This window comes from Manis pentadactyla, chromosome 12 (assembly GCF_030020395.1).
Source record: "Manis pentadactyla isolate mManPen7 chromosome 12, mManPen7.hap1, whole genome shotgun sequence".
In the NCBI taxonomy this organism is placed as follows: Eukaryota; Metazoa; Chordata; class Mammalia; order Pholidota; family Manidae; genus Manis; species Manis pentadactyla.
Genome location: NC_080030.1, coordinates 3,031,749 through 3,057,050, shown reverse-complemented (window position 1 = coordinate 3,057,050; position 25,302 = coordinate 3,031,749). Strand labels below are relative to the sequence as shown.

Here is a 25,302-nt window from a genome sequence, read left to right as displayed (position 1 = left end):
AAGATAACCAAAGAGATTGTGGGTGCGTGCGTGCGTGCATGCGTGTGTGTGCATTGCTATGAACTTCTGGCTGCTCGGGTTGGATGTGTTTCCGTACACAGCCGTGTTACAGCTTTCCTTATGTCCACACTGTACCGTCTTTGGCTGGTACAAACCTCTACAAGGCAGCTCCTCAGTCCTTTGGACGTGACCCAGTGGCCTGACAAATTCATAGTTCTGCCTGCCTCCTGCTACACGTTCCCAGCCCCAGCCCTGCACCCAGCCATTTCTCCAAGGAGCTCTGCTTCTTTTAACGGGAGATGATATTTAGAGATCACAGGTTGACCACAGAGTTAGGAAATCTGTATTTTCTTCACTCATTTTTTTTTTTTATTTTGAAAATATTTCAAACCTACAGAAGTTGCAAAACTATTACAATGAACTCCCATACACCATCTAGGTCAGGGGTCAGCAAACTTCCTGCTCCTTGCCGGTTTTTGCAAATAAAGTTTTATTGGCACACTGCCACACCCATTCGTGCACATACCTGTCCGGGGCACCTTCTGCTACCCCAGCAGGGTCGAGTAATTGCAACAGAGGCTGTCAGGCTCATAAAGCCAAAAGTATTTACAACTTGGCCCTTTGCAGAGACAGTCTGCAGGCCCCTGAGGTACATCCACCCGTGGTTAACCTTTGCTTGTGTCTGTCTATTATAAACCTAAACCCATATAATATATTCTACAGAGAACATGCACATTCTTACTCTTCGTCTCAATTTTTCTATGTAATTTGAGGGTACGTTGGAGGCATGGTGCCCCTTTACTCCAAGCCACAGTGTATTTCCTACAAACAAACACCTTCTGTTATGCAACCTGAGGGTGAAGGTCCAATTCAGGAACTCCAGCACTGATGCCAGATTCTCTAATTTGAAGCCCAAATGAAAGCTTCACCAGCTGTCCCAATTTTATCTTTTACAGCAACATCCATTTTAGCATCCAGTCTGGGGTTGTTTGTGCTGCTGAGATTTCATGCGTCTTGGGTCTCCGTTCATCCCAGACGGCCTAGCTTCCTTCATCTCCCATGACCTTCCATGACCTTGACTGTCCCAACAGCACGGCCGGGTTATTCTGTGGAATACCCCTTAGTGGGGTTTGTCTGACGGTGCCTCCCAGGCAGTGGCAGGTCCCACGCTTCGGTGGGAATGTCACCAGGGTGCGATGGCCCCCTCCATGGCCACATATCACGTCTGTGGTGGGACTGGTCGGCTTGGACGGCTTGGTCGGGATGATTCTCGGCAGGTTTCTCGAGTAAGAAGTTTTGTCTTTGTGATTCATCAGTAATCTGGAAGATGCTTTGAGATTTTGTAAATATCTTGCTTCCCAACACACGTCCACCCCAAAATTTCAGCATCTTGGGTTGATTCTCGCCCAGATTAACAAATGCTGTGATGGCATAAGATGAATTTTGGGTAGATGCCTGGGGGAAGAATGGCTGGATCGGATGGGAAGATCATTCTTTTTTTTTTTTCCTAATTTTTGTTATGATGGTAGAATCCACACAACATAAAATTTACCATTGTAACCATTTTAAGGGCACAGCTTAGCACCATGAAGTGCATTCACACTGCCGTGCAGCGGTCCCCTCTCTCCACCTCCAGACCTTTCCCTCTTCCCAAGCTGAAGCTGTCTCCATGAATCTAACTTCCCGCCCCCTCCCCCAGTCCCTGATGTGTGCCTCTGTGATTTTAAGAATCATTCATTGTCGCTGTTCAAATTGGTCCAGTGGCCACCCCTTCAGGCCGGCTCCTGAGCCCCCCTGACACAGCCCCATCCTTCTAGAGCACCCCCTTCCCCGCCGGCACACCAAGACGTTCCAGGCACATCTTGTGTGCTTTCTGCCCCACTCCTGGAATCAGCCATTTCTCCCAGGGGCCCTGGATCCTTTTTTTCGGGGGTTGGGGTGGGGAGCTGATGTTTAGAAGCCAAGATATGGGAGCCGCATGTGCTGGTTGCTGCTGGGCCGTCTCAGTGGACAGAGTTACGACGAAATGGATTTACGCTTGAATCTCCAGTTCACACTGATACTTTCTATCTAGTCCCTCCCTGTGGGGTTCTTGGGTGCATTTTCCATATTTATATCTTTCTCCCCCAGGGAAGCCCTGACTCCTAATAGTACTAATACACTTGTTTCTTTGCTCAGTCTCATAATACATGACAGTTTCAGAACCTCTACACCCAAACCACTCCTGGGAACAAACCTGCTAAACAAAGTTCATGGTTTTTGTACCATCTCTTTTATCATTGGAGCGTGTGTTGTGTCCAAACCTTGATTGGGCTGGGTCTTATCCATTTCTGTGTGGTTGTTTTTCATTTGAAACGCGATTGGGTTCATTTCTTTTCTGTTTATATTCCTGTGAAAGCTTTTTTCCTCCATCCTTGTGGATTTAATTCTATTGTTGAGTATAAAAAACATTAGCACAGTTTAAAAACTGTAGAAGGAGGAATACTCAGAGGGTGTCATTCCCTCCTGAATTTACTTTCAATCCCACCCACACCCTGTTAGAGAACCAATTTCACTGGTTCCTGGTTTATCTTTTTCACTGGGCCCTGTGTTTCTTTTGCAAAAGCAAGCAGGTATGTGTATCTTTTATTCACACAGTATTAATTGCCCCCTTCTTTATTACACAGCATGTAGCAGACTACATACACTCTTGTACCTCCTCTCAGCCCACTTAACAATATATCCTGGCAATCACTCCATTCCATTCACAGAGAGCGACCTCATGCCTGTTTGTGGCTGCATAGTACTCCATTCTGGGCTGCAGCATATCCCATCAGCTTCTCTCCTGTGTGCAGACCTTTGGGTTGCTTCTAATATTCTGCATTTACAAACAACAACGGGTACCCTTCTGCATGCACAGTTGCCTATTTAGGGAGGATTTCTAGAGGGGGGATTGCCCCTTCTGCAGCATGGGGGATAATTGTAAGATTGGATAGGGTGTGGTGTACACATAGCCTTTCACCAGGTGCAGGGAATTCACGGTAGAAGGTCACTGTTGGACAGCTTGGCCTGACTGATCAAACTGCTCTCATATACTGTTTTACTTTAGTGTGAAATTTTCTCTCTGAGCCCGGGGTCAGGGGCTCAGCTGGAATCAGAGGCTAGTAGGGATTGGGGCTCCAATAGAGCTCGGGAGCAGGGCTCAGTCAGACCACAGGGCAGGGCTGTGCCTCTGCCCTCAGCCTCCCCAGGAGGGCTCTACTCCACGTATATGGCCCCTGCGTCCTCTCCTCAGCCTGGTGCCCTCTCCTCGGTCCCCAACAATTCCAGGGTGAGCCGGGTCAGGACCGATGTGAGGGGAGCAGCCCTGGGTGGGGGTCCCAGCAGCGATGTCCCCAGCAGGGCTGGCTCAGGGGCAGGACAGGAACAGGCAAGCCAAGGGGAGGCCCCCGCGTGTCCCCAGGGGGCTGTTCACCTCGGCTATGTGTCCTCCCAGGTGACTGGGGAGAGGTGGCACTACCTCTCTAGGCCTTAGCTTCCCCCTCGTGGATGAGTATACTGCAGGCCAGGCCTGGCCCTGTCTTGGGGATAAAATGGGGTGCACCCATGCGTTTGGTGAGGTGGCCGGCAGCACTCACGTGTGTACATCCCTGGACACACCCAGAGTAAGCACCTACTGTGCGCTGGCCAGGCTTGGCGTGGCCAGGGAGAAAGCAGTGGAACAGCGGGCCCTGGAGGGGTTGCTTGTGGGGGTGGGGCTCACCCGGCCCTGGGGGGTGCCCGTTTCCCTTCTCCGGCACCCCCACCCCTGGCTTTTGAGGCCAGGAAGGGGGCAGAACGGCTCTTGCAGCAGGGGGCGGCGGCAGCGCGTCCCTGAGGGGTGGGAACCACCCACCATAGGGCTGTCCTCCCGGGCCTCGGCTGGGGGTACCTTGAACATAACAGGAAATTTCAAACAACAGGAAACCAAGACTGGGCAAGGCAGGCGGCTCCACCCTGCCCCGGGCGCGCCACCCCGGGCGTCAGTCTGCCCCGGGGGACGCCATGAACACCACCGGGGCCCCCGCGGAGGCCCCCGAGGCCTGCCAGCAGCTGGCGGCCGGCGGGCACAGCCGGCTCATCGTGCTGCACTATAACCACTCGGGCCGGCTGGCGGGGCGGGGCGGGCCCGAGGAGGGCAGCCCGGGGGTCCTGCGGGCGCTCTTCGTGGCCGTGAGCTGCCTGGTGGTGCTGGAGAACCTCCTGGTGCTGGTGGCCATCGTGACCCGAATGCGCTCCCGCCGCTGGGTCTACTACTGCCTGGTCAACATCACGCTCAGCGACCTGCTCACCGGCGCGGCCTACCTGGCCAACGTCCTCATGTCGGGGCCCCGCACCTTCCGCCTGGCACCCACGCAGTGGTTCCTGCGGGAGGGCCTGCTCTTCATGGCGCTGGCCGCCTCCACCTTCAGCCTGCTTTTCACCGCCGGCGAGCGCTTCGCCACCATGGTGCGCCCGGTGGCCGAGAGCGGGGCCACCAAGCGGGGCCGTGTCTACAGCTTCATCGGGCTCTGCTGGCTGCTGGCCACGCTGCTGGGCCTGCTGCCCCTGCTGGGCTGGAACTGCGTGTGCGCCTTCCAGCGGTGCTCCAGCCTGCTCCCGCTCTACTCCAAGGCCTACATCCTCTTCTGCGTGGTGGTCTTCGGTGGCATCCTGGCCACCATCATGGCGCTCTACGGGGCCATCTTCCGGGTGGTGCGGGCCAACGGGCAGAAGGCCCTGCGCCCCCCGGCCCGCCGCAAGGCCCGCCGGCTGCTCAAAACGGTGCTCATGATCCTGCTGGCCTTCGTGGTGTGCTGGGGCCCGCTCTTCGGCCTGCTGCTGGCTGACGTCTTCGGCACCAACGACTGGGCCCAGGAGTACCTGCGGGGCATGGACTGGATCCTGGCGCTGGCCGTACTTAACTCTGCCGTCAACCCGCTCATCTACTCCTTCCGCAGCCGGGAGGTGTGCCAGGCCGTGCTGGGCTTCCTCTGCTGCGGGTGTCTCAGGCTGGGCCTGCGAGGGCCTGGGGACTGCTTGGCCCGGGCCGCCGAGGCCCACTCTGGGGCCTCCACCACCGACAGCTCGCTGAGGCCAAGGGATAGTTTTCGGGGCTCCCGGTCACTCAGCTTCCGGATGCGAGAACCTCTGTCAAGCATCTCCAGCGTTCGGAGCGTCTGAGGCACCCCTGGGGCCATGGGTCCGGCTGCCACTGTGCGGGGCCTCCCCTGGGCCCAGGCAGGGGTCTGGGGAGTGCGCAGGGATGCTACAGAGCGCGGATGGGGAGGGGGGAACAGGGCGGCCGGCCCCCCCAAAGCCCGGAGGTCCTCCCTGCTGACCCCAAGCAGGTTTCCCATGGGCCCCTGGAGAAGAAGGGGCCTGCTCATCTGGAGGGAGCGCCCCGGAGCAGGCAGGAATGGGTTTGCTTGCATACACCCGCAGTTCCTGCATGACCCTGGGGAAAGCCCAGCCCCTCTCCGGGTCTCAGTGGGGCTCCCGGGCTGCGTGTGAGGGGCAGCCTGTGGGGTCGATGTCCTGGCAACATGGAAGTTCAATGATGATATGAGAAGTCAAGCCTGCCTCTTATTCACACATGTGCACAGGGGCGAAGGCTCGGGGGCTGTGGGTCTGCGGGGGGCATGCAAAGAGGTATGCCTGTGGTCAGGGAGGGCCACAAGTCCGTGTGCTTTGGGAGGGGTGGTCATGAGAACAAGTGGTACAGCGTGAGTGTTATGTGTGTGTGGGTGTGTGTCTGTGACCCGATCACTCTGCCTAAGTGTGTGTGTGCGCAGTGAGGCTGCCCCGGGGGCCCCAGTGACAGTTGACACCTGCCCCTTCCCACTCACTTCCCCTTTCCCCACCTCACCAGTCAACTTGGGCCCCCCCAGCGGCCTGCTTCCCCAGCCCCGCCTCTGCATCTTTCGGGGGCCCTGTCTGGGGGTCAGCAGAGGGGCAGCCACCTGGCCTCCTGTAAAGCCTCCTTCCCCAACTGTCAAAGGGGCTGATAACGGACAGAACCCAGAGCACGAGGTTGTCGGTACGCGCTTGGTGCTTACCACAGCGCGTGGCGTCCAGTGCGTCTAACAGGTGTCCGGCGGTGATGGGAAGGGTCCACCGTGTGCGAGGCAGTGTGGGGGCCCCATGTGGCTGCTGAGTCCCTGAGAAGTGGTTGAGCTAGGTGGCCAGGGGCACTGGAGAACTGAACTGTGAATTAGTTTGCATGTAAATAGTCCACTGGATACGTGGCCACCTTTGGCCGTGGAAAGTGCTCGCTCCCCATCCTCCCAGCCAAACCACTGCCGGCAGGTCTTCTTGCCTCTGTCTTGCCAAGTTTGGGGGGTAGCACCCTGCCTGACACTTGGGCTTGGGATAGCTCTGCTCCGGGCCTGTGTTTCTCCTCTGCACATGGGGGATGTGGTGATTGCAACCAGTTGCTGTCCTGTCCAGCGTAGCCCCTAGCCACGTGTATAATAACATACCTCCCTATATAGTAATAACAAAGCTTTATGTATCACTTGGTGCCTGGTGTTGTTCTAAATGCTTTTCTCTGGACTCATTTAATCCTGAGGAAACCTCTAGGAGGTGGATACCACCACTAACTCCATTTTATGGAGGGATTAAACTGAGGCCCAGAGAGGTTAGGTAACTTTCCCAAGGTCACACAGCTTGGAGGCGGTGGAGATGGGATTGAAAGTGGCGATAGCAGGCAGGTGTCATTACTGCTTGTGTGGATGAATACCAGGTCCTTCCCTCCTTCCAGAGCTCAGAATGTGTCATTTAAGGCTGTGGTTTTATATCTCCACAGACCAGCATTAGTTGAACCTCTCCACATTCCAGTCAGAAAAACCAGGGCTGAGGAGAGGAGGCTGCATGCACTCTAGGGTCTAAACCTTGTTGTCTGAGCCAAGTTGGGCTGTCTCTGGGTGAGTGTGCATGTGTCTTGCGTGTTCACAGTCTGGCCTGGAAAGAATGGACGGTGGAGGAAACAGGTAATAAACATGTGCTTGTGAAGAGCACGTGGGCCAGAACGAATTCTTGACACTTTCCAGGCCCCACCAGACCACTCCTGACTCTTCTGGCCTAGGACCTCCCTGGAGAGGCCTGAGGATGGAAGGAAGAAGGGATGATTATTTATCATCATATCTGGCAGCTGAGGAAACAGGCTCAGAGAGGTGAAGCAATTTGCCTAAGGTCACACAGTTGGGAACAGGAGAAGCTGGGACTTGAACCCAAAGTGCTGTTGGTCAGCACAAATGCCTCCTCTCAGTTGGGACAAAAAGAAGGATCCAAGTCTTTAGCAACCGTATTGGAATGTGGGGTGTCACCTCGCTGGGGGCCCAGCTGTTTTGCACTTTATGACTTCAGTCTTCCCATCTATACAAAGCGGTGTTAGTCACCCATGTTCCTTGAGACCCCCCTGCCCTGAACAGTAGGTTCTTAGGGTTGCCAGGGAGAAAATACAAATTTGGGACACCAGGAAAAATGTGAATTTCTGATGAACAACGAATACTTTTTTACAATGAGTTTGCCCCAGACACGAGTAAGCATAAATATAAATCATTCTATCAGCAACCCCTGCATGAACTCCAGGCTCCAGACTACAAATCCCATAAACCATTGCATCATCCTTTTAGTAAACTTCTATAATGATTTTAGTTTTTCTTTCATTCACACATACAAAAATTGTACAACCCACCGTCTGTGTGCGAGATCTTGCGCTAGGCTCTGGGGATACATCAACGCACAAAGCAGACTAAGACCTCATGGAGTTTAAAATCTTAATTCCTTGGGGTTTTAAGCGATATTCTCAGACTTCTGCCAGAAAGACTACAGCTCCCATGATCCCTTGTGCTTGTTCAATAGGACTACAATTACCAGAAGACATAGCGCACCAGGCTACTCCTCCCACAACAGCTTCCTCCATTTCCCACTTCCTTCCGGGTCGTAAGGGCAAGGCCTGCCCCCGCCTCCCGTTCGTCTTGCTGTTTCCACAACAAAGACAGGGGTTAGGAAAGTCCCGCTACAAATAGTTGTTTTAAAGTCTCCGTATTTCCAGAGTTGGAGTTTATATGAAGTTTCTGCAGTTTCAGCGCAACACTTCCACGGCTTCCTCCACCGAGGAGTCGCAGAGTGGGCCTACAACTCCCAGGTGGCTCCGCGCGCAGAGAGGACTACAGCCCCCAGAAAGCAGCGCGGCCAGCGAGGCGGTCCGCGGCGGTGCCCGCAAGACCCCAGAGTGGGCGTGGGCTGCCCAGCACGGCGCCCGCAGGACCCCGGCGGCTACCCATGCTGAGGTGAGTCCGCGGGAGCCGCCGCCGCCGCCGCTGTCCCGTCCCGCTGCCGCCCCGCGCGGCCCCGCCGCCGGCCAGGATGCTGGAGGAAGCGGGCGAGGTGCTGGAGAACATGCTGAAGGCGTCGTGCCTGCCGCTTGGCTTCATCGTCTTCCTGCCCGCGGTGCTGCTGCTGGTGGCCCCGCCGCTGCCCGCCGCCGACGCGGCTCACGAGTTCACCGTCTACCGCATGCAGCAGTACGACCTGCAGGGGCAACCCTACGGTGCGTGCCCGGCCTCCCCCGCCCGGCCTTCTCTCGGCACTCGGCCTCCCTCGGGACCCGGCCTCCCCCCGCCCGACCTCCCCTCGGGACCCGGCCTCCCCGCAGGGCCCGGCCGCCCCCACCGGAATGCCTTCGCGCAGCCGGGCCTCTGCGCCCCGGGTCCTAGGACAGCCCCCACTCCCGTCCGTCCAGCCGGAGTCCGGCCCGCAGACGCTCCCCGCGCCCCGGCTCCGAGCCCCCGTCTAACCCCGGCCGCGCTCCCCTGCGCCCGCGCTCCCTCCCCCTGGTCCCCGGGTGCGCGTCCTCACGCGTCGAGGCCCTGCGCCCGGGGCACCCCCCTTTGGCCCGCTTGGTTTGGGGGTGATCACACCTCCCGGCCCGGTTTCTGCCGGCAGAGCCGCCGGCGCCGTGTTCCCAGCAGCCCTCACCGCAGGCTCACGTTCCCAACCCCTCAGAGCCCCGACCCAGGCCTGGCACCTCCCCAGGCTCTCCCCTGGGGGCCCAGCCCCCGAGCTACACCCCTTAGATTCCTTAGCTCCCGCCCCACCATCCCGGTTCAGTGCCCACCTTTGGGCCCCGGGGGCCCCTGGGACCCCACATCTTGTCCCCTTCTGTGGTGCCCACCTGTGCCCTTCTGGCAGCTTCCCGGAAGCCAGCTTGCCCCCCATCCCGGGACGTCTGCTTTGTCTCTGGTCCGGCTCAGTCCCCTCCGGGGGCCCAGGGACCTGGGTGTTTGCTTGCAACCTGCCCCCTCGCCTGTAGAAATCCCGACCCCGGTGCCCAGGTCGTTCCCGCTCACCTCATCTCTTCTGTACTGTAGCTGTGTCTGGTGTTCTGGAACCTTCTGGCTTCTAGGTTTCCTTCCAGCCTGGTGCCATGGGTCCCCCTAAGTCAAGGCCCATCTTCCCCAGTTCTCCTGGGCCCCCGGTTCTCCTGTTAGAACATCTCAGGTCCAGCCTGCACCCCTGGGCCCCCAGCCAGCCCGTCGGGGAGCCATGTCCACACTTCTCCTCAGGTCACTCCACAGTCGCTTCTGTCTAGAGCTGCGCCTGTCCGCCCAGGGGTCACCGGGTGATGGCTCTGGTCATCAGGACTGGAGGGGGGTCCTGGCACTGAGGGGGTGGGGCCAGGGGTGCTGCTCTTGCCCGTCAGTGCCCGGGGTGGCCCCAGATGTGCACAGTGCCCGGGGCTGCAGGGGGGACCCTGGATTAAAGTGATGGTTCAAAGCCCCAGGCCCTGGAGGGCGGGCGGGGAGGCCGGGAGCCCCTCGTGAGGATGTGTCAGCGCGGGGGGCCCTGGTGCTGGGGGTGTGGTTCGTGCAGGGGAGCAAGGGGAGCTCTGACGTTACTTCATCGCACCGGCTCTGGTCTGTGGCTCTCCGTGGCCACCCAGGGTTGTTTGCGATCCAGGAGTCCCAGGGCCCGGAGAGCCGCTTGCCCCGCAGCCTGCGTCAGTGTTCCCGAGGTGGTCTCTTCCTCCTCTGTCCCTGCCCTGAGGCCTTCGCCCTGCGTCCCTGTGTCCTTGCTGCCTTCACTGACTGGCTGTCGCCCCCACACGCCCCCAGTCCCGGCCCATCTCTCTTGCTTGTAGTGAGAAACACCAATGCTGCCTGCCCCACATGGGACATCCATCAGGGCCATGCACCCTGGGGTGCACTCAGGGGGCCTGGGGGGTGCCCGTCTGTCTTGGTCCATGGCCACCTGTTTTTTGTGTGCAGCCTCGGGAGGCAAAGGCCCCAGCCTCGGAGCATGGACAGCTGTCCCTCCACAAGGCCCCTAGGTGGTGTCCTGGCAGTGGGGACGTGGTGGGCTGTCACCCACTGTCAGTGCTGTTGGCGGCCCCTCTTAGGTCTGAGGTGGTGCTTCTTGCCCCCAACAGCCCCCGAGCGGACTGGCCTGTCAGCGTCCCTTCCCCGCTCCGTCCTGTCCCTGCTGTGCTGCCTTTGAGGGCCGGCCTGCTGAGTGGCTGCTGATCTCAGCCTCAGCCCTCAGGCTCCCTGCCTCCAGCGTGGCCTGGGGCTCTCTTTTCCCAACTTCCTGTTCCCTCGTTGAGAAACCCGGCCGCCAGCTGCCAGGAAGGCGGGTGCTCTTTGTGCCAGGGTGTGAGCTGGCTGAGGGTAGTCCTGCCAGGTACAAGGCCATGGGCGGGACCTCAGCCCTCTCGCGGAGGGAAGGTGCTGGTGTGCAGCGCCCACTGTGCCGCTGCTGTGGTCCTGGTCGGGGTTCAGAGATCCCTTAGGCTGAACTGGCCCTAGAAGGCGGGGGCATTAGCACTCCAGCACCCCTGCCGGGAGGGCCCTCTGCCCACTCACTGTTGTGAATAAAGTTTTATTGGCACATAGCCACGCCCACTGGTCCACGTGCGTCTCTGACAGAGCTGGCGTGTTCAGCAAGGCAAGGGGATCGGCCTTCTGGCCCTTGATGGAGAAGCTCTTGCCCCGCTCAGCATCTGGGGGCCATGGGGCTGGGGGCCGCCCCACTGTGCTCACCCCCATTTCTCCCCTGGCTGCCTTCCTCTGACGGCTGCCCTGCCGGAGCCCAGGCCCAGAAGCAGCGGGCAGTAGGCTCCCTGGACGGCCCCCCGGTCGTCAGCCCCTAGGTGACCTTTGAGGGCCCCTGGGAGACTGAGTGTGCTGGGTAGGTGGGGCTTGGGGGAGGCCCGTCCCAGCATCTGACCTCAGGGACGTCCTGAAGGTCTCTGCTGTCCTCTCCCTGCATCAGGGCTCCCAGAAGGCCCCGCCTGAAGCAGAGAAAAGGCCCCTGCAGGGTTGGGGGCAGAGGCAGCAGCCCCCTGGCCCTGGGGGCGCACGGCCCACGGCCCACACTCACTCCTTGGTTGCCGGGTGAGACTGCCTCTCCTTCCCACCTGGGACACGGTCCCCTCTGTCCCTCCGTCTCCCACCCACTGACCAGCCTCTCAGAATGTTCTCTTGGAAGTGGGCCTTCTGCCCTCCTGCCTTCCTGCCTTCCTACCTTCCTGGAAACAGAGGCGGGGTCCGGGGCTCAGCTTGAGGCCTCCAGGCAGCTTCGCTCTCCAGGACAGCATGGCTGGCCCCTGCAGGGAGTCCGGGTGCTTCTCCACATAGTCGCCTGTAGTGCCCACTGCCCGAGTCTCAGCCCGGAGAGCACAGGCCCCTCTGGCCCCCGCCTGCAGTCGGTTTGCTTGTTCTGTGCAGCCTGGGCCAGCCTGTCGCGTTTGAAACGACTGGGACTTGTGTGTCTTTGCCCTGTGGGTGATCTGACCCTGGGACTGGAATTTCCGGCGGCATCCCAGCTAAGTGCCAATGGCCCTGGCAGCTGGGGAGTTGCCGGGCCCCCTTTCCCACCAGCCCGTGGGGGTCAGATGGCCCCTGAGGACCCATGTGTGTCGTGCACCTATGGGAGGCCATGAAGACGTTAGTGCCTCTCCACGTTCCTGTCTTTAACATTAGCACGGCTGCTTCCAGACGCTCTTCCCAGCAGAACTCCAGGCAGTGGCTCACGTGCTCTGCATCCAGGGGGACCCTGCTGGCCTTAGAAAAGGTCTGTGCAGCCCCAGGCCGACCTGCCACCTCTAACATGGAAGTGGGTTTGTTGCCTGGTGGAAAATGCATGTGAGCCGGTGGGTCTGGGCCAGCGAATAGCCTCTCCCTCTCTCCCCGACTTTCTGATCTTTGCTGAGCTCTCAGGTGGGAGGTGGTGGTCAGCTGCAGAGAAGGGGTTCCCACCCGGGGTGACTTACTTCCAAAGGACACTGGGTGGCGTCTGGGGACATCTGTCATGTCAGGACTGAGGGCACTCCCAGCATTCAGTGGGGGGGTCTGGGGAGGCTGCCCACTCCACAGTGCCCAGGACAGCCCCCCAGGGAATGACCTGGCCCCATGTCAGCAGTGCCAGGGGAACCCTGGCCTGTCGAGCTCCCTGAGGAGCACTGGGGAGCCTTGGCGTCCATCCCCTCCCCCGGCTGGTGTCCATGTGGCGCCCACTGGGCTGGGCGCATATGTGGTGGTGAAGGGGTCCCTGCCCCTGCGCCTCCCAGCCTGGTTAGAGACATGCATAGCAAGTGAACCTTCTAGATGGTGCCTAGGCCCGCCAGGAAAGTAGGGAAGACCATGCTGGAGCCCTGGGGTGGGGGTGCTCGGCAGGAGAGGGCAGGGCCAGGCCCCCTGGGCGCAGGTCAGCCCGGGCATGAGTTTGGGTTTTCTCAGGGCGTTGGCCTCAGGGGCAGCTCCTGCTGGCATGGAGACGCTGCTTGGTGGCAGGACACAGGGGTGGGTGCTGGGGGCCCCCTAGCAGCCCAGGCTGGGCATGAGGCCTGGCATTGGATTTGGCCAGCTGGTACCTGAGGGGCCCTGTGTCCAGGGAGCCGCGGAGAAGTGCTGCTGGGAGTTGGACGTCTGGGTTGGATCCCAGTGGCCCCGCTGATGTCCCATGTGTCATGGTGGGGGCAGCAGCCCGAGTCCCTGCAGTGACCCATGAGGAGCTCCTGTCACTTAGGAGGGCCGTGCCAGTGAGGCTCGGGGTGTCGCAGGCAGCCCGCACATCCCCCCAGGGTGGCTGGATGAATGGGGTCTTTGCCCTCTGGGGTGGCGGCTGCCAGGTTTGCAGTGGTGGGAAGCAGGGGTGCTGTGGCCCAAATGAAGAAGAGCAGTGCCATCTGGGCTGCTCCCCACTGAGGCGACCGCGGGTCTGAGAGTGTGTGGGCAAGTGCGGGCAGTGGGTTCGTCCGGGGAGGAGGGTCCTAGCTTATGTTTGGTCCTCAGAAGGCCCCGCGACTCCCCAGGTCCCAGTGGGCAGTGGCGTGCTGGCCATGACAGGTATGGTCTCGCCTGTGGCCAATGACGGGCTGTGTGGGCAGCAGGACACGGGGCTCCCCTGTTGGGCATATCCTGGCAAGGGCCCCAGCCCCACTGAGGGAGGCCCTCATCGCCGCAGGCACACGGAACGCCGTGCTCAACACTGAGGCACGCACCATGGACGCCGACGTGCTGAGCCGCCGCTGCGTGCTCATGCGGCTGCTGGACTTCTCCTACGAGCAGTACCAGAAGGCCCTGCGGCAGTCGGCGGGCGCCGTGGTCATCATCCTCCCGCGGGCCGTGGCCACGGTGCCCCAGGACGTCATCCGGGTGAGCCTCCCTGCCCCCCTCTGCAGGAGCCCTGGTCCAGAAGCTTCCATGGGAAAGGGCTCTGGGTTTGGAGTCAGCAGAGTGACCTTCAGACAGGCGCTCTACCTCCCTGCCCAGCACGCTTCAGGAAGAGGGGTGGCACCTGCTCCCTGCCTCCCCCGCCCCCAGCGGTCTGCCCCCAGGGGACACCGAGACACCTGCGGTTGTCACAGCTCAGGGTGCTTCTGGCAGTGAGGGGGTGTGGGCCAGGGATGTTGGCCAACACCCCTCAGAACGGCCCCACCCCAGAGAGAGACTGGATCCGATGTCTGCTGTGCCAGGGGGAGGGCTTTGAGTTAACGGGGTCTGACAGGACCCCACAAGGTCCTGTGGGTGAAGGTGCTTTTGCGGGAGCAGGAGGGGCGACGGCAGAGGGAGCTTCCTGCCGAAGGCCGGCTCAGTGCCGTGTGGCTCCTGTCCGCCCGGGAAGCCTGCAGCCATCTCCATGCAGAGCTAAGGGCATAAGGGCCAGTGGGGACGTGACGGCCCAGGGGCCCAGACCTGCCCCTAGTCTGAGCCGGCTCCGTACCTGGTCTCCCAGCCGCAGAAGTAGTGCGGGCGTTGCACCCCCCACCCTTCCGTCCGCATCCCACTCCCCGTCCCCGGCCTGCCCCTTGCTCTTCTCCAGTGTGCGCCTCGTCACCCTCGCTGGCCTCGGGGGAGCCGTGCCTCCAGCAGGCTGCAGGCCCCCTAACCATGTGTCCCTCCCACAGCAATTCATGGAGACCGAGCCCGAGATGCTGGCCATGGAGACCGTCGTGCCTGTGTACTTCGCCGTGGAGGACGAGGCCCTGCTTTCCATCTACGAGCAGACGCAGGCGGCGTCTGCCTCCCAGGGCTCCGCGTCTGCCGCTGAAGGTGGGCCGGGGCTGCGGGGCTTGGGGCGGGGCTGCCGAGCGCCTTCGGGTCCAGGGCCGTGGTCCCGCCGGGCCAGTCCCAGGACCTTGTCTCAAAGCAAGCGAACGGCATCTGCCGCCTGTACTCGGCCGTTAGGTCACCGGGCCTCTGCCCAGACCTGCCGTGTCTCCTCTCGGGGCTGGAGCCCAGCCTCTGCATTTGGCAGCCCCCTACCCTGCCCACCGCCGGTGCCATGCAGACGAAAGCTCGAGGGAGGCGTCCCCGTGTTCTGCCTCTGGACGGTTTGTGGACAAATTGGGCATCTGTGTGGTTTTCCTGCACTTCTGCTCGCTGAGTGCGCGCCGTGTCGCGGTCTCACGCGTGCACCAGGCTGGATCAGCAGTGGTCTGGAGGAAGGGCGAGGGCAGGTTTCCTCCCAGCCTGCATCCTGAGGGACGAGAGGTGAGCTTCGAGCAGGAGCGGGTCGCTGCCGCGAGCTGGCAGAAGTGATCAGAAATGCCGCTGGGCGGGCGGGCGCCCGACGCTCCCTTCACCTGTGGAGGGACAGGCACACTGAAGGAAGCCGACACTCAGGGCTGATGCGTGGACGAGGCGGGCATGTGTGTCAGCCCAAAGGTTCCTTCCAGCTGCCCAGATCATCAGCTGCACGGACGCTCCACGGGGGACGGCACACTTCGGCCCTTGGCCGCCTGTTTGTGTAAAGTTTTACGGGCACGCAGCCACATCCATTAGCGTGCCTTTCGTCCACGGTGGCCCACAAAGCCAAACATCCTTTCACTCTGGCCCATCACAGAAGAGGTTTGCCAACCCCTGGTCTCCATTAAAGTCTTGACAACAGCCCTCTGCATTGCGGCAGCAGAGCAAATCTTTGAAAAGAGCAGTTTTCAGTTAGAGTGGGAGGAGGGAGGCTTCTCCTCGGTAGGTCATCGCGTGGCCATTAAAAGCAGCGTAGGGTGGAAGCCTTAGTGGCGTGGTGAGGTGGTCACTCTGTTGGCACACGGGAAAAACAAGCTGCAAGATCATAAATATTGGTCATAACTGTCTTAAAAATTAAGTGTTTATGCTGGAATGTGCAAGACTTAGAAGCTGCAGCCAGGTTAAGGGCCCCCGAGGCGCATGCCCCTTCCAGGTCCCCATCAGGACTGTCCTTTCAGACGTGTGAGGGCTGGCAGTGGGCTGGGGACAGGCAGTGAGGAAGTCAGGGTGGCCCTGCCACAGGTGAGAAAGCAGTGCCCACGTGGGCCCCTGGCTCTCAGGGAGGCAGGTGGGCAGCACCTCACATTTGCCCACGATGTGCAAAACCAGGTTCTCTCGCCACCTCAGCTTTTGGGGTTGGGTGGGGGGATCGTGGACCATCCATTAGGAAGCTCGTGTTTGTGGGTCACCTCCAGGGTGACCGCCTTGTGCACACCTCATTGGCCCTGTGCTCAGTGACTCGTGGGAGGCTGGGCTGGGGCGTGTGTGCACCTCTGTGATCGAGGACCGGAGGCCTGGCTGTCCGGCGGAGTGACGGTGCCCCGCACACTCTGGCCAGCTCACGTGGGGTTGAGGGACCGACCAGCCCTCAATCTGGGCACCCTGGTTCTCTCCCACGTCCAGTCACTGCATCACGTTCTAGGCAGCACGGTCGGTTCTGAGTGCAACTTTGCTCAGACCGAACCCCAAGTCTGGGATGTGGGGGTGAGGATGGCAGCCTGGTTGGGAGCCCTGGGCAGACCCTCGAGGGCAGGCCCAGGGCTCGGGCTGACCTGCCCCACCCGTCCTCAGTCCTGCTTCACACCGCCACTGCCAACGGCTTCCAGATGGTCACCAGCGGGGCCCAGAGCAAGGCTGTGAGCGACTGGCTCATCACCAGTGTGGAGGTGAGTGCCCGGCTGTCTCTGCTGTGGGGAGACTGGCGGGGGGTGGGGGTGGCAGGCCCCCTGAGCTCAGCCCCTCCGCCACCTGGCAGTAGACTGGCTGCCTCACAGCCTGTTCCCCAGGAGGGGGCATCCCACGGGGAAATCAGGCCGCATGCCTGCCAGCAGGTTTCCTGCCAGCCCCCGAGGCCCACAGTGCCGCCTCGTCCCAGCCGGGACCTTGGCGCTGGTAGCCCTGCCCACAAAGCGCTCGCCCTCCCAGGGCCCCTGGCCCCTTCTCGCCCAATTCCGTCACGGCAGACGCCGGGTCCTCAGCACCTGCTCCAGGCAGGGAGCCCACGCTGCGCTGGCTCACCTGCATCCTGAGGCCGGCACTCAGACCCGAGGGCAGAGGCCCAGGCATTGCTGGCAGAAGGCATGTTGTCGCCCATCTGACTATCGTGAGGGCCAGTGCATGTGCCAAGAGAGCCCAGCCCCGGCGCAGGCGTGGTGCTCTGGCGCCTCCACGGCCGTCCCTCTCCGCCAGCCAAGCTCCCCCAGCCCAGATGGTGGCTTGGGGCCCAGTCTTAGAAGGATAGGCTGGGCTTCCAGGTGGAGAGGGGCTTTGGGAGGAGCTGCAGCTGGAACGGCTCTCGCCCTGTTTCTATAAAGTTTTATTGGCACACGGCCACTCCCGTATGCTCACATTGCCCATGACCGAGGAGCCTCCAGACAAAGACTGTATAGCTGGCAAAGCCAGAGATACGGCCCCTCGTCGCAGGCGGGGCACCCAGGCCGTCCCTGGCCGTCTCGGTCCTGGCTGGTGGGCCCTTCAGACTGTGTGTCTGCAGGGGCGGCTGACGGGGCTGGGCGGAGAGGACCTTCCCACCATCGTCATCGTGGCCCACTACGACGCCTTCGGAGTGGCCCCCGTGAGTATGTGTGTACCAGGGGCTGAGGGGTCCTCGTGCCTGTGGTTGATAGGCAGGAAGGAGAAGCCAGCGAAGGGCAAAGGTGCACCGCTCAGTGTCCGGGAGCCCCAGCCCAAGCTTCCAGAGCCCTCTCCCGGGGGCCACACAGACCATGCTGAGTTCCCCCCAAGAGATGGGCCACCCTCAGGGGCTCACAGGGACCAGCCCCTGGGGTTCTCATCCTGGGCAGGCCAAGGTTCCAGACTCCAGGAGGAGAACAGGCGCTCAGCCCAAACACGTGTCCGCACAGGGTAGGGACACAAGCCCCCCAGCCCCAGTGCCATCAGGGTGGCAGGTGCCCCCAGGGTCCTGTTCCCAGGCGTCGCCCTGCAGGCCTGCATGCCTAGGTAGGGGCCTCTGGCCTGCTCAGCCCTGCCTCCAGGCTGCTGGCCGCCCCAGGGCCCTGAGTCCGTAAGCTCAGTCGTTGTGGAAACCAGCACCTGCTTCCTTTGTCTTACTTTGAGATTAAAGTCAAACCAAACGGTGCTGATGGCGGGGTGGCCCTGCAGCCTGGCCTGAGCACCAACCGCGCCAAGGCTGGGTAACGGCCGTTCCAGCAGCCACGCCACCTGGGAGGTCAGGGCAGCTTTGTGAATGCCTGGGCCCCTTGGGGCTGGCGTGGGGCCTGACAGCCCAGAGCAGTGCATCTCACCCCCCACCCCAAGGAGCCCTTTTTGATTGTCTTGTCCTAATCTTTTCCCTCAAAGTTTTTTTAGAGGTGTGACTCACATTACAGAGTATGTCATTGGGACGTTTGGTGCCATCTGGGGCATTCGCAGTCACACGACCACTCTACTTCCAGAACATCCCGTCTCCCCAAAAAGAAGCCCTGTCCCCATGAGCAGTCCCCCCACCCCTCCCCAGCCTGCAGCACCCACAAGCCCACATTCTGTCTGGATTTGCTTATTGTGAACATTCCACAGAAATGGGGTCACACGCCGTGCCACCTCCTGTGTCTGGCATCTCATTGAGCACTGTGTTGCTTTTGCTCTGTGAATTTTAGTACCTTTGAAACATGATTCCATCTGTTGGCTTATGGACTGTGACTTTGGGAGCGTCCCAAGCCCCATTACAGAATCCAAAACCCTTTTTTCTCCCCAAGAACCAATGATTGCCCTGTAAGGAATGGTGCTGTAGATTCTAGGTCCCAGACGGGTCAGGGGGCTTTCACAGTGGGTACAGGGCAGCAGAAAGCTGCTCCTCTGGCTGGAGGAACCTACGCTCCCCGCCCAACCCCCTCAGGGCATGCAGCCCTCTGTGCAAGTGCTGAGGTAGATGGAGGCTGCCCTCGGGGGTTGTGGCCTGCTGGTCCTGGGCTCTGCTCTGCATGGTGTCACCTGGGCATGGGGCCTGACTTGTCTGGGGTGGGGTGCCGTCAGTCTGGGCTGAGAGCAGGGGAGTGACCCCCCCTGGGACCGTGGTCTGGAGGTGAGGTGGGGGTGGCAAGGTGCTGTGCACAGACGTGGGGTGACCTCCTGCCTTGTCCCTGCCCCAGTGGCTGTCTCACGGAGCAGACTCCAACGGGAGCGGCACCTCTGTGCTGCTGGAGCTCGCACGCCTCTTCTCCAGGCTCTACACATACAAGCGCACCCACGCCGCGTACGTGAGGGTGGGCGGGGGCAGGGGTCACTGGGTGGGGGGCCACCACCCACCAGGCCTGAGCGAGCCACCCCTCCTCCCCCCAGAACAGCCCCCGGGGACACAGGGCCTTGCCTGGGAAGCCTGTGGTGCTCATGACTGGGTGCCCCTGGCACTGAGTGCGTGGGGACCAGGGAGGCTGCTCACCGCCCACAGTGCCCACAACACCTCCCAGAAAATGACCAGTTCTGATGTCAGCAGTGCCTAGGGGGGCCCTTGCCCTGAGGGCTGGTCAGGATCTTGTCCTTGAGCCCATCTTCTTGTTGGGGACCTGGCCATCCACCTGTTGAAGCTGATACCCCCCTGCTCCCCACCACCAGGTACAACCTTCTGTTCTTTGCCTCTGGAGGTGGCAAGTTTAACTACCAGGGAACCAAGCGCTGGCTGGAGGACAACCTGGACCACACAGGTGAGTGGCCACAGTGGCCAGAGCTGGGCTGGGATTAGGCCCAGGGAACCTGGGGGGCCCAGGCCCTCACCCTGCACCCCCGACCAGCTGCGGCCGCCCTGCAGATTCCAGCCTGCTCCAGGACAACGTGGCCTTCGTGCTCTGCCTGGACACCGTGGGCCGGGGGGACAGCCTGCACCTGCACGTGTCCAAGCCGCCCCGCGAGGGGACACTGCAGCATGCCTTCCTGCGGGAGCTGGAGACGGTGGGTGCCCCAGGGCGGTGTTGCCACATGCCAGGCACATGCCCACCTCACCCGTGGGCCCTGGGTCTGAGGGGTTACAGGCAGGTTTGGCCAGGCAGGCCTACCACAGTGCTCCGTCCCAGGCGCAGAGCGAGAGCTTTGTAAATAAACCTCGGACCCGAGCAAGCCTGTGTGTGTTTCCCCCCGTTTTCCAGTCTCGAGAGGTTTGGGGAAGCCCTGGCTCTCGGCCGTGGGGGAACGTGTGGGCCGTGGGGCCCCTCCAGAGAACCGGGCGGCGGGTGGGAGCACAGAGGCCCTGACAGTGCCCCACACAGGTGGCCGCCCACCAGTTCCCGGAGATGAGGTTCTCCATGGTGCACAAGAAGGTCAACCTGGCCGAGGACACGCTGGCCTGGGAGCACGAACGTTTCGCCATCCGCCGGCTGCCTGCCTTCACCCTGTCCCACCTGCAGAGCCACCGGGCCGGCCAGCGCAGCAGCATCATGGACGTGCGGTGAGCCCCCCACCCCCAGCGTCTCTCCCTGCCTGCCTGGGAAGAGCCGGGTTCTAGAACGTTCCTGCCAGGCTGGGGCTGGCGGAAACATGCCTGCTGGGCAGGTGGTGGGGATGGCCTGGCGCGGGCGCCAGGAACAAAGCAGGGTGGCTTATCAGGGCTGGTGAGATGAGGGCTGAGGTCAGAGGTTGCTGAGCCCCCCACTCAGTGGGACAGGGAGGATGTGGCCAGTGACCTGGAGTCCCTTTGTGTGACCCCCACACCCTGGGCACCTCAGACTATGCTGCTGCTCAGACACCGCAGCTCCTGCCGGGCCCTCAGGCGGCCGAGCCGTGGCCTGGAGAGCTAGACTGGGCGGGCTCCCCACCCACCGGTTCCTCGGTGTGTCTTCACGGCACGGGGCATCCCTGGCTTCCACTGTTAAGTGACCTTACGTCCCACCTGTCACCCTGGCTGGCAGGTCAGCCTTCAGTGGAGTGGGGTTTTGTGTGGGTTGCCGTGTCAGCCTGGGACAGGGTGGGTGTGCGCACTCATTGACCAACCCTGGACACTCACGTGCTAGGGGATAAGGGGGTGGTCCTGGAGAGGTTGTGGCCCATCCTAGGGACAGCAGAGAGACGGCAGGTGTGGGGGCGGGAGGAGCAGGGCGCCTGGGGGCTTCCTGGAGGGCGTTCTGGATGAGGTGGCACCGGAACTGAGGGGTGTCAGCCAGAGGGCATCTTGGGGCAGAGGTGTAGCCGGCAGCAAAGGAGAGCTGGAGGGAAGGGGGTCTGGGGCCAGGAGGCAGCTGGGCCAACCCCCCCACTCTGGGAGGCCCACACACCTCACTCTGGGATTGGGGGCTGTTTGCCCTGGGGTTCCTCTTACATGAGCCCGTTTGTGGCCAGCAGTCCTTGGTGTCCCTGGGCCTGTGGCCACATCCCGCCACTGTCTCTGACATCCAGCAGTGGTCTCCCTGTGCGTCTGTGTCCTAACCTCTCAGAACACCAGCCAGTTTGCCCCTCGGCCCCTGCCCACCTCCCAAGTGACCTTGCTCGACCAGCCGTACCTGCAGAGACCTGGTTGCACACTGTGTCCTGTTCCCAGGTTGTGGGTGGGCGCGATTTCGGGGGGCCACTGTTCACCCCACAACAGGGCATTCCATCCTCTCCACTCTCAGCAGCCTGCAGAGGCCACCCCGTGTTCCAGCCAAGGGAACAGGGCCCCAGAGCCGTCCGGTCACTGCAGGCCAGCGTGGGGTCTGGGCTCTCCTCAGCCAGGACCCTCCGCGCCTGGGGGTTGCACCAGCTCTGTGAGGAGGGCCGGCCTGTCTCCAGTCGGGCCCCACGAGGCTATGGCTTTTCTTGTTTTTATTGACTATCAGGTATGTGATGTTTCCTGTTTGACGGTGATAAATGATGCTGATGGCAAATGTCTATTTTTTTCCCTTTTTCTCCCCAAATCTACCCTTGAAGGTCCCGGGTGGACTCTAAAATCCTGACGCGCAACACGCGGCTCATCGCAGAGGCCCTGACCCGCGTCATCTACAACCTGACAGAGAAGGTAAGCCCCCGGCCGCCGTGCCCGCACACCCCACCCCAGCCGGCTGGCCGGCCCCACTCGGCCTATCTCCTGTCTCCACAGGGGACCCCACCAGACATGCCGGTGTTCACGGAACAGATGGTAATGGCGGGCAGGCCGGGCGGGCGGCAGGCGGCGGGTGGGAGGGCGGTGGGGGCTGTGAGCACGCGCACCCCCGGCAGGTCCAGCAGGAGCAGCTGGCCTCGGTGATGGACTGGCTCACCCAGCATCCCCGGGCCGCCCAGCTGGTGGACAAGGACGGCCCCTTCCTCAGCACGCTGGGGTCCTACCTCAGCCGCTACCTGAAGGAGGTTAAGCATCACCACATCAAGGCCGACAAACGGTGAGATGTCCCTGTCCAAGCGGGCTCTTTCCTCCTTCCCCCCCGCCGGCACCAGCCTGGGCAGTTGGAAACAGGAGCCAAAGAGTGAGACGAGAAGTAAAAAGTATGCGCACCCAGTCAGTTGAGCCCCAGATAAACGGAGATTGTTTTCCAGCCTAAGTGTGGCCCGTGTAGCATTTGGGACAGATGTGCACCCAAAGGCATGTCCTTGCTCATCCGGCGTCCACAGACAACCGACCTTTCCTGCTTGATACGGCAGCACTGTGTCCCCACCTGCCCTTCGGGGCATCAGATGCCCTGAGCCCTCACCTGCCCGCCGGGGGCTCCTTCCTGGCTGTCGCCCGAGCCACTGAGCAAGTGCTCTCTCCCCAGGGACCCCGAGTTTGTCTTCTACGACCAGCTGAAGCAGGTGATGAACGCCTACAGGTAGGCGGCCCCGGACCTCTCTGCCCGGGGCGCCGCAGCCCTTGGGGGAGCTGGGAGCGACAAGGCTGCTGTGCAAGCCCCCGTGCCGGCCAGCCTTGAGGCCCAGGCCCTCCGCTGACCCCACCAGCCCTCCTTGTGCCCCCAGGGTCAAGCCGGCCATTTTTGACCTGCTCCTGGCGGTCTGCATCGGTGCCTACCTCGGGATGGCCTACACGGCAGTCCAGGTGAGCAGGCAGGGGCGTGGGTGGGGGGCAAGGCCCCGTGAGCAGGTCGGCCTGGCCGGGGCGTCCTCGGGCCTGCTGCAGGGGGTGCCCCTGACTCAGGCCTCCCACTGCCCCCAGCACTTCGACCTCCTGTATAGAACAGTCCAGAGGCTGCTCTTGAAGGCCAAGACGCAGTGACAAGGCCCAGCCGGGGCCGCGGGGCGCCTTCCACCTGCCCTGCTCCCCGGCCAGCAGGGCCTCGCCCCGCACCTGCCCGGCAGCTGAACTCTGAATTACAGAGCTGCTCTGTGTTGCTCTTGAGACTTCGGAGGGTTCTTTCTCTCTCTTGGAGGAGCGTCCGATGGGGGGCCCAGGGCCAGGCCACAGGCTTGGGGGAAACCCAGCCCCGGCGGTGGCCTGGCGGCCCTCAGAGCTTGTGCCCAGCACAGCCTGGGTTCCCTCCTGCCCACAACGCTGGCTGGACAGCAGGCCGAGGGGTCAGGGCCACCCTGCACCCTGGCTCTGGGCATCCTCAACACTGTCCTGACCCCCGTGGCGACTGGGGTGCTCTTCCCTCTTGTCCAAAGGGGGCAGCGCCAGCCTCCAGGTTCCGGCCCCTCCCTGGAAGCCTTGAGCCCCCCACCTGCCGGGTAGAGGGGAGTCAGCTTGGTGCAGCCTTGGGACATGTCCCCTGGGCCTGCAGTGGGTGGCTGGTGCCCTGAAGACCCCGTGGCCTCCCTGCCCCCTGCCGTGCGATCGGCCCCCTGCCTGCCACTTACCCTCCTTCAGCTTCTTGCCTCCTCTGTCCCCCAACCCATGGCTGCGCCTCCTCTCTCCCCACCTGGACCCCCGAGGCTCTCCCGCAGTGGCTGCAATCTGGCCCGTCCCCCTGGGGACCCGGGTGGTGCCTGCAGTCTCTGGGGCAAGGGGAGGCCGCCCTGGGCCTCAAGTTTCCTGATCTGTACAAAGGAGGCTATGTTCTGGGGTGCCAGTGTCTCTCCCCCAGGTCAGGGCTAGAGGAGGGCATTTGCTGGAGAAGACATGACCATGGGGCCTGCAGGGCTGCCCTCCCCGCGACCCGGAGTGGGAGGTCTGGATCTGAACCCCATAAGCCAGGCACTTCGGAGGTGTGAGCCCCTGGTAAAGGAGATGGGGCAGTGGGTGTGGACAGGCGCCCAGCTCAGGGAGACCCAGGTGTGCCGATTCATTAGCAATATAATCAGCCGGGTGTCACGTGCTGGTAGGGCAGCTTCGGGGTGGGAGAAGGGCTCCGGGCAGCCCCAGGCAGGTGTTGAGGGGACTGAGGCCTGGGGGCCGGCGCTCCTGTCTCCTGCCGGGCCTGTGCTGCTGCCCCCTCCCTGACACCAACTCCTGGGGTGGGGGAGGCACCACACCCCCCATCTCTGGACCCCTGTCCCAGCTTCCCAGGCCCTGGGAGGGCAAAGCACACGGGCTAAAGGAGGCTGAAGGGTCTTTTCTGCCTTGGGCCCCTTCTCCACCCCACTGGGTGGCCTGTCTCCCTTAGACTGTTTACCGAGCGTCTGGCAGCCCAGCCGCCTGGAGGCGGGGCACCGATGGGGATGGGCCTGTCCTCCCCTGGGAGAGGCGCCTGTGATGTGCCATCCAGTGTGGCCAGGAGAGCGTCCTTCCTCTCCGGGCAGGTCAGGATCACTGACCATTCAGAGCTCAGGAGGGTCGTGGGGCAGTCGATGAGAAATAAAGCCATATCGAACGATCAGCCTCGCGTGTCCTGTGGTGGGGGGACGTTGGAGCCTCAGGATTTGATGGCACCCATTTTAAAGTGTCCTGGGTTCTGTGAGGTGTCCTGCAGCCCAGGGGAAAGCGGTCACCTCCTTCCTGTGCCCACCCGGACCGGTCAGCCTCACGCCCGCTGCCCCACCTCCCGAATGTGGGGAAAGCTGGCTCCTTATCAAACCTGGCGACAGCGTGTTCGTGTTTTGCGGTGGCCACACCACAAGCTGGGGGCTGTGAAGCAACAGAAGTGTGTCCTCAGCTCCGGAGGCCAGGGTGCCGGTGGGCTGGTTCCTGCAGAGGCTGGGGAGGGTGTGCTCTGTGCCCATGTCTGGCCTTCCTCTGCTTGTGGACACACCGCTCCACTGACTTCCCGTGGCCACCTTCCCCCTTACAAGGACCAGCTGTTGCGGGCTTGCCCTGTGCTGCATCGTAGCTACCTACATCCCAGCCAGGTCCCATCCTGAGGTTCTGGGTGAATGCGAGGGGCAAATGGGCTGTGTGAAGACCCCCACAGTCCATGTCCACCCCTAACCCCATGCTAGGCTGCAGGGAAGTCCCGGTGGGGGGTGGTTCTGGGATACCTGGGTCCAGTGCAGCACTTTGGGGCTACAGGGTCCGGTTCCTTCCCGACCCAGAGCTCCCAAGGGTCCACCTGGTTGGCCTGGCTCCACAGGGTAGACCCCAGTCCGGAGGTTGTTCCCCCTCCCCAACTTCAGCCCTGCCCTCAGGCCCTGAGCCCCTGTCTGGCCTGCCCAGTTCCCTGGCATGCCAGGTGTTAACTGAGCATCTGTATGTTGGGCTGAGGTTCAGCCCTCAGTAGAAAAGTGCCTTGAACTTCATTCTGGGGGATGGGGGCACAGATGGGCA

At 61.8% G+C, this 25,302-nt stretch overlaps 2 protein-coding genes across 2 annotated transcripts; both read left to right on the top strand.

The window, feature by feature from the left end:
- The first annotated feature begins 3,777 nt into the window (after window positions 1-3,777).
- On the top strand, window positions 3,778-5,563 carry S1PR4 (sphingosine-1-phosphate receptor 4). Its single transcript, XM_036890698.2, has one exon. It carries the CDS (start codon window positions 4,024-4,026, stop codon window positions 5,179-5,181), a length of 1,158 nt encoding a protein of 385 aa, XP_036746593.1. The 5' UTR covers window positions 3,778-4,023; the 3' UTR covers window positions 5,182-5,563.
- A 2,680-nt stretch (window positions 5,564-8,243) lies between these two features.
- NCLN (nicalin) lies at window positions 8,244-23,001 on the top strand. The gene is made up of 15 exons (XM_036890697.2): window positions 8,244-8,554; window positions 13,468-13,658; window positions 14,411-14,555; window positions 16,323-16,417; window positions 17,245-17,325; window positions 18,860-18,963; window positions 19,323-19,411; window positions 19,516-19,655; window positions 19,970-20,148; window positions 21,603-21,690; window positions 21,772-21,810; window positions 21,891-22,051; window positions 22,424-22,477; window positions 22,623-22,701; window positions 22,819-23,001. The coding sequence occupies exons 1-15, from the start codon at window positions 8,371-8,373 to the stop codon at window positions 22,876-22,878; spliced, it is 1,689 nt and encodes a 562-aa protein (XP_036746592.2). The 5' UTR covers window positions 8,244-8,370; the 3' UTR covers window positions 22,879-23,001.
- Window positions 23,002-25,302: the final 2,301 nt, after the last annotated feature.

What these genes read in the sequence shown, in the direction of transcription:
- NCLN (XM_036890697.2), top strand. Translation starts at nt 8,371, where the DNA reads ATGCTGGAGGAAGCGGGCGAGGTGCTGGAGAACATGCTGAAGGCGTCG. An exon ending in CGGTGTTCACGGAACAGATG is followed by an intron (nt 21,811 to 21,890) that starts GTAATGGCGGGC and finishes CACCCCCGGCAG; the next exon opens with GTCCAGCAGGAGCAGCTGGC. An exon ending in CAGGTGATGAACGCCTACAG is followed by an intron (nt 22,478 to 22,622) that starts GTAGGCGGCCCC and finishes TTGTGCCCCCAG; the next exon opens with GGTCAAGCCGGCCATTTTTG.
- S1PR4 (XM_036890698.2), top strand. Translation starts at nt 4,024, where the DNA reads ATGAACACCACCGGGGCCCCCGCGGAGGCCCCCGAGGCCTGCCAGCAG.